General features: G+C 43.5%; 1 protein-coding gene across 1 annotated transcript in view; it reads right to left on the reverse strand.

Moving 5' to 3' along the window:
• LOC102291616 (ephrin type-B receptor 1) overlaps positions 1-7,424 on the reverse strand; it is a 144,480-nt gene extending 137,056 nt beyond the window's left edge. Inside the window, exon 1 of the mRNA XM_042220673.1 lies at positions 7,039-7,424. Within this exon, the coding sequence (XP_042076607.1) occupies positions 7,039-7,132 (94 nt within the window). The 5' untranslated portion in view covers positions 7,133-7,424. The remainder of the gene's footprint in view (positions 1-7,038) is intronic.

Here is a 7,424-nt window from a genome sequence, read left to right on the forward strand (position 1 = left end):
GTGGGTGGGTGTTTGTGGGATATGTAGCACTTATACCCAACAATATCCGCTGGGTCAGGGTTTGCACTGACTTTCAAAATAACAGGGTCAAATGCTGTGTTTACTGCACTGCGTTCTAGGCTCGCTGAATAGGTGAAAACCCTGAGACTCCAAGGTCAGTGAACAGCACTTTCAGACGACATAAATGGCAGGTAGTAACAAATTAATGTACTCACATTTGTGTGTCCAATGCAGACTTTTTCAGGCATGCTGGCATATTTTCCTGCATCTCTGATATTTATCAAGTCTGCAAAAAGCTGCCCGGCTTCACACTTCTAAAAAGCTGCTCATGGCTACCTTTGTAAACAACAGATCAAGATAAAAAAAACAAAAAAAACAACCTTTCTCAAGAATATCAAAAGCAGCTTGGGGCAAAAAAGAAATTGTTGCAGCTATCTGTAGTACAGATCAATAAGTGTGTAATGACGCATTGTCTGGTATTTGTTGTAAAAATATTAACACATCTGACAAATACAACGCCGATAAAGTGACTGCATTAGAGATTTCCTATTTTAGTTATTTTTCAAGCAAAAAAAAGAAAGAAAAGAGCAAACCATATTTTGGTCCTGTTTATGCAATGCAGAGTTTTGCCTATTTACTTAACTGTGATATGTTATAGTTAGGTTTCTGCCAGAAATGCTATTAGACTTAATGGATGCTTCAGGGGGAGGAGAGAGTTTATAATTCAGTTCAATTTAATGCTGTATTTGCTATTCATATAATGCTATCCTCCCACTATAATGCTAATTGTTAATTGTGTGGTGGCACTGATAGAAGAGGAGCAGAGGGAAGGGGAACTGAGAGAGGCACTGGGAAAAGATAAAGTCATTTGTATTTATACCAGCGGAATAACACAGAATCATAACCTGGTACAGCTTTGAATGATTTTTAGTCTACCCTGATTAGTAGAGATATATGGATGGATATCAGCTGAACTGGTGAGGAAGATATTTAATTGTGAGATCCAGCTAGTCCTTTAATTTGTCTTTTTTTTAAAAAAGAAAGTGCGTAAAAACAACAGAAACAGTAAAGTAATACATATTAGCAAACAAAATGGCTGTAGCTCTTTAGCTAGGCTAGATGTCTGCTAGCTAGGCCTCAACTCAGCTAAGCTAAGCTGAACTAGACCATTTTATGGTGCTGGTGCCTTCTGCAGCAGTTTGATGAAGAAATAATATAGCCATGATACAATTGTTCAATAATTCAGAGTTTGGTTTTGGCAGATAAAATTGTAGCATTCCAATTAGCACTAAGGACAACGCTTGGTACAATATGGGTTAGCGCTGCACTCACACACAGTATAAAGTGCTGGTTTCTGTGTGCCGTTCTGAAGTCTCAAGATAAACCATTCTACCATCACCAAGTTGGTTTCAAAAGACCAGATATGACGAGGAAGGAACAGTGAAACCACTGGCTCTTTGGCTAATAACCTGTCAATCACAAGTTGATAACCACTGACCATATCCAGGGTAATCCACGTTTTTTAAAAACAGAGAATAATCTAAGCAAACCTCACACTATATTCAGTTTAACCCCAAATGAGTGAGTGAACCATAAACTCAGCAAGAACATTTTTACGGAGGCCAAGTCAGAAAGGGGTTTTTCCCACAGGTTTGTATAGCACCAAAAGTCTTTTTTGCAGCAATCACCATCTGTTGGCACTAGCACTGTTGGCAATGTTTCATATTGTTAGGATTCAGCTTGCTAACAGAGCTTTCCAGCCTTAGCAAATAACTTAGTAATCTACACTCAGGTCGAAATATGGTCACTTCTGACTCAAAGGAGCTTGCAAAGAAAAGCGTCTGGACTTCTTTAAGTTGCTTGAAGACGTTTCACCTCTCATCCGAGAAGCTTCTTCAGTTCTAAGGTCAAATGGTGGAGAGTCCCAGATATAAACCTAGTGGGAGTAACCCCCCACAGAGGGACAAAAGGACCCCCTGATGATCCTCTAATCACCTGAGCCAAGGTGTGAAATTGGGTGTGGGACCCAATCAGCCAGAGTTTGGGGTGTGTTCATTGTGAAACCTGGCCCCACCTTGTCATGCGAATTCCTGAGGTCAGATGGCCCAGGATGTGAGTGGGCGTTAAGGCGTCTGGGAAGGGAACTCAAAACTGGATTATAGATGGCAGAGAGTTGGTGTCGTAAACCCCCGCCTCTGTTCAAAGATGGTCGCTCACAGTGGACATAGATGGCTTCTTTCACTCCTCTTTCAAACCATCTGTCCTCTCTGTCCAAAATGTGAACATTGGCATCCTCGAAAGAGTGTCCTTTATCCTTAAGATGCAGATGGATAAAGGACATCCTTGCTATCTAAAATATAACAGGACACTGGTATAAATTCTTGACCATCTCAGACTTCTGTTTAATCAGTTTTCTGTTTGACGTTTATTCAGCTGTGTGAAAACCTCCGGAGGAACCCACCCAGGGGATTAATAAAGTTTTATTTTATCTAATTTAATCTAATAACTTTAATATCAGCCAAACCGATTTACTCATGAACAAATAAAACACTGAAAAAAGCCAAACGATAACATTTTTAAGTTATCTAAGTGGCTTATATATCACGTTTAACCTGAGTAGCGAAAGACCGCGGTGATCTGAAAATGATGTGACGGGAGTTTGCCCTCCTCGCCGGCTCTATTGACCCTCAAGCTCCTATCGAGCTGGTGGGTAACAGACCTCTCCGAAAACGTGATGTGATGTCTTGATAAACCGAGCAGATATTTGAAGTTTACACAGCTACATTCTCGCCTGAAAATACATTAAAAGTTTATTTTGTGACCCAGAAAGAGTAATAAGAGTAATATTAAAACTGAGTAGCGGTCGCCATTGTTGGAAACTGGCTGGGCCGTGCTATGAATTCTGGGATATGGTGGGCCACGAAGAACACACCCGACCCATCCTTCAATTTCGGGGAAAAGGAGGACGCATTTGTCGGCTGCATTCGGAGGAGTCTACAAATTTGGACAGCCTTCGTTGCTTCGCTGTGACGTAATTGGCCTACAAATGCAGCCTCAGGAGGATGCAACCCAGGAATTTGGACACCCCCAACATGTCTTGAAGTTCTCCAGAGGCCTGGTAATGAACTAATCATTTGATTCAGGTGTGTTGACCCAGGGTGAAGTCTAAAACCTGCAGGACACCAGCACTCAAGGCCTGGAGTTGCCTACCCCTGGTATACACTATATTCCCAAATGTATTCACTCACCCATCCAAATTACTGAAATCCAGCGTTTTAATCACTTCCATGGCCACAAGTGTATAAAATCAAGCATCTAGGCATGCAGACTGCTACTACAAACAGTTGTGAAAGAATGGGTTGCTCTCAGAAGCTCAGTGAATTCCAGCGTGGTACTGTGATAGGATGTGCAAGTCCAGTCTTTCTCACTACTAAAATCCAAGAGCAGGATGAGTGGATGCTGAGTGTGCAAAAGGTCTCCAACTTTCTGCCAAATCAGTCACTACAGACCTCCAAACTTCATGTGGCTTTCAGATTGGTTCACGAACAGTGCTGAGAAGTTCATGGAATGGGTTTCCACGATGCAGCTGCATCCAAGCCTTACATCACCAAGCACAATGCAAAGCAGTGGTATAACACATACCACCACTGGACTCTAGAGCAATGGAGACGTGTTCTTTGGAGTGATGGACTCGCCTATTCTCAGCTGCATTTGAATAAAGCACCAAATCCACACTTTTAAGCTTAAATTTCAAAACTTACACTAACTACTGATTTTATCTACTGTTCTGATTTTATCTGTTTTGATTTTATATACTGTTTTGTTTGTTTGTTTGTTTGTTTGTTAAGTGGGTTTAGAGCTCTGGGTAGCTCCCCAGCTGGGTCTAGACTGGGTCTAGAGAGTATTTTAAATTCAGGGAATTTAAAATAGAAAGTAGCTCGTCCACAGAAGGACTGGTAGCTCCCCTTACGATAAGGGTTCAGATCGCGCGAACAGGTGTGAAATGTGTGTGTTTAGTTAGTTTGTTTGTTTGCTTGTTTTAATCAATTTTAAATCATGCTTTTTATTTGTTTTTGTTTCTAATGTCTCTGTAAAGCACTTTGAATCACCTTGTTGTTGAATTGTGCTATACAAATAAATTTGCCTTGCCTTGCCTTGATGAATCACACTTCTCCCTCTGGTCAATGGACGGGTGTCAGTTTGGCGGTTTCCAGGAGAACGGTACTTGTCTGACTGCATTATGCCAAGTGTAAAGTTTGGTGGAGGAGAGATATTATTGTGTGGGGTTGTTTTTCAGGAGGTGAGCTCTGCCACTTAGTTCTATTGAAACAAATAATTAATGCTTCAACATACCAAGACATTTTGGACAGTTTCATCCCCCAACTTAATGGTAACAGATTGGAGATCACCCCTTCCAGTTTCAACATGACTATGTGCTACTGCACAAAGCAGGGTCCATAAAGACATGGATGAGCGAGTTTGGTGTGGAAGAACTTGACTGGCCTGCACAGAGTCCTGACCTCAGCCTGATATACACGTTTTGGATGAATTAGGGTGGAGACTATGGGCCAGCTCTTCGTCCAACATCATTGTCTGACCTCACAAATGTGCTTTTGGCACAACACTAAACCTTATGGATAGCATTCCCAGAATATTTGGAGCTATTATAGCTTCATTCATTTTAAACCCTATGGATTAAGAATGAGACGTCACTCTCAGCAATACACTGCATCTTTGTCTGCCCTACAGTTTACTGCTATTTAAAGACCAATATATATTCTGCTGATAATGGTATCACTTTAGAGCATCAACTGAGTGCTGTAAAAAGTCTGATGTATAGGGTGAAATACACACAGAGTGTACACAAAGCACAGATAATAACAGTCACTGTGTCAGCTGTGGTTCTTTTTAACACCAACAAACTCCGACCAGCTTATACATCAGTTCATTAAGCACCTACTTACCATGAAAAGGCCACCATGACCACAAAACAACCCACCACCCACACTGTACCTATCTGTCTCTTCTCTCCAGCTAAACCTCCTACCTCTCCCTCCTCCCACACACACACACACACACACACACACACACACACACACACACACACACACACACACACTGCAACAGCATTCTGTTTAATCAAAATAGAGCTGCCCTTCAACGCATTTACATGTCTCATAATGGGGAAGAGTCGGTACGAAGCCTGTCATTACGCGCACCATTAAAACACAGCAGTAGACTAATCTAGCACTTCCATAAGCAACAGCAGCAGCAGCAGCAGGAGGAGGAGAAGCAGCAGAGGACGAGGGAGTGGAAGCTGACTGTGGATGGAGAAGGAAAAGAAAGCAAAAGCAGTCATTCGATGCATGGTTGGTTTAGCTGTTTGAAGGTTGGGAAAGCTGCAGTGGTGAGAACATGACAAGGAGGAGGAGGAAGAGGAGCAGCAGCGAGAAGAAGAAGAACCAGGTAGGGATGTCAGAGGAGTGACATGAGCAGTCAGTGAAGTGTGAGAAAGAGCAGCAGGTGAAGGAAGAAGTGTTGCATAAACAGCAGGAGGAGGGACCAGCAAACAGGCCAAAACAGCAGGTGATGCCTGCTGGGAAGGAGACAGAGAAAGGAGCAAGAAGTCATGCTTGAGGAGGAAGGGGAAGGAACGGGAGAAGAAGAGAGGGGGGAAAAGCAGGAGAAAAGCAAGGAACAAAGGCAAGGGGTCCATGGGTAGGAAGGGACACCAGCAGAAAGAAAGGCTGAAAGACGAGCAGAGGAGGAACTCTTGAGGAGGAACATCAGGACTGTAATGAGAGGTGTGGAGAGGGGTAAAAGAAGTTCATGAAAACAACTAGAAAAGTGATGATGTGCAGACTAGACGATGCTGGGATCCTTTAGGGAAAATAGGTCATGTCTGGAGAGGACAAGCGGGAAAGCAAAGGATGAAGCAGAAGATGTTTTTTTGGGGTGTAGAAGAAATTGGGTCTTTGGAAAAAGAAGGGGGAGCGGGAGTAGATGGCGGGCGGTACTAAAATTATGCTGTTCAGAGAGGAGCACCAGCAGTGAGAGGTGCTGGAAGGGAAGTAAAGATAAGGAGCAGCGGGTGAAGCTTGTGGAGAAGGGGCAATAACAATGTGATGCCTGGCTTACAGGAGCAACAGGGGTTAGGGATAGAGGAGCAACGGGATGCTTTTGAGACGAGTTGCTAGAGATCGTACTTGGGAGAGGTTCACGGTAACACAAAAGAGGCACGAGGTGATGTTTGGAGGCGAGCGTGGGGAGATGGCGCTTCAGGCGGGGAAGCGGCAGGGAGGAGCAAGAGGTCACTGTAGGGAGGAGCAGCAGAAGGAACAGCGGGGGAGGTGGAAGCAGCTACAAGGAGCCGGTGAGCACCTGCAAGCTATAATTATGATTCACTTTGCTGCTCACAGGTGAGTGGTGGCCTGTGTGATAAAACAGCTACAACAGTGCACTCAGGAGGGAGAAACATGGTAATGTTTGATACTAAACAACACACATTTTTATAATATGGCAACAGACATTTATGGACCCTGTAAGAAACTTGATACAATTTATGCCCGTGTCATGTACATAAAGGCTGTACTAAATGTGATTTATGTCCTTTTTCATGTCCTGGAAAGGCTGGATGTTTAAGGCTGTATAAAAGTAGAACATGGAATATATTAGAAGAGCACAAAGGGACTACTTTCTGTGTCATTTTGTGCATGCGTGCACAGCAATAACTGTCAGTATTCCCAATAAAGCACTAATTGGCCCACTGCTGAAAGGCAATTAGCATTCATATTAAACCCCAAACACACCCAGCTCACCATGAAGGACCAGAAAACTTACTGTGGTAAAAATCCTCCATCAGTCTCAAGTTTCTTCCAAAAATGCATGGAGCTCTGCATAAAGTTAAATTCCAAATGTCTAAGGATAAGAAAGCTTAGCTGATGTTACATCTTCAGAAGCTCAACCACTGTGCATAAATTAAATCACCCTGCGCCAGCTGTAGCACTCAAAAAGATGCTCCCTGGTTTGCAAACCTACCTTCCACTGCATGCACTGAAGTAACCGTGAAGAGAACCAGAACAGCCCAAGTGGCCGGCATGGCCAGTCTGACTCCCTGTCCGTCCTCTCCCATTATCCTGCTAACAGAGAAGAGAGAAAAAATCCCCACTGGAACACGCTGTATTCCTCTGGTAAGCAGTCACATCGCAGTCTTCAGTCTGTGTGAGTGTGTGCTGAGCCGGCACAGCCAGCGAGTGCTGAAGGGGATACACTTCTTCTCTCTCTCTCTCTCTCTCTCTCCCCCTATCTATCTCCCTCTCTTCTCACCGTCGCGCACCTTTCCGTCCAATCAGGACAGAGAATGTTGCTCGTAAACCAATCACCCATTCTTTTCCACCTGACCCAAGATGAATGCCCAATGGTCA

Source organism: Haplochromis burtoni, unplaced genomic scaffold (assembly GCF_018398535.1).
Source record: "Haplochromis burtoni strain Fernald_Lab_line unplaced genomic scaffold, NCSU_Asbu1 Contig_53, whole genome shotgun sequence".
Lineage (NCBI taxonomy): Eukaryota > Metazoa > Chordata > Actinopteri > Cichliformes > Cichlidae > Haplochromis > Haplochromis burtoni.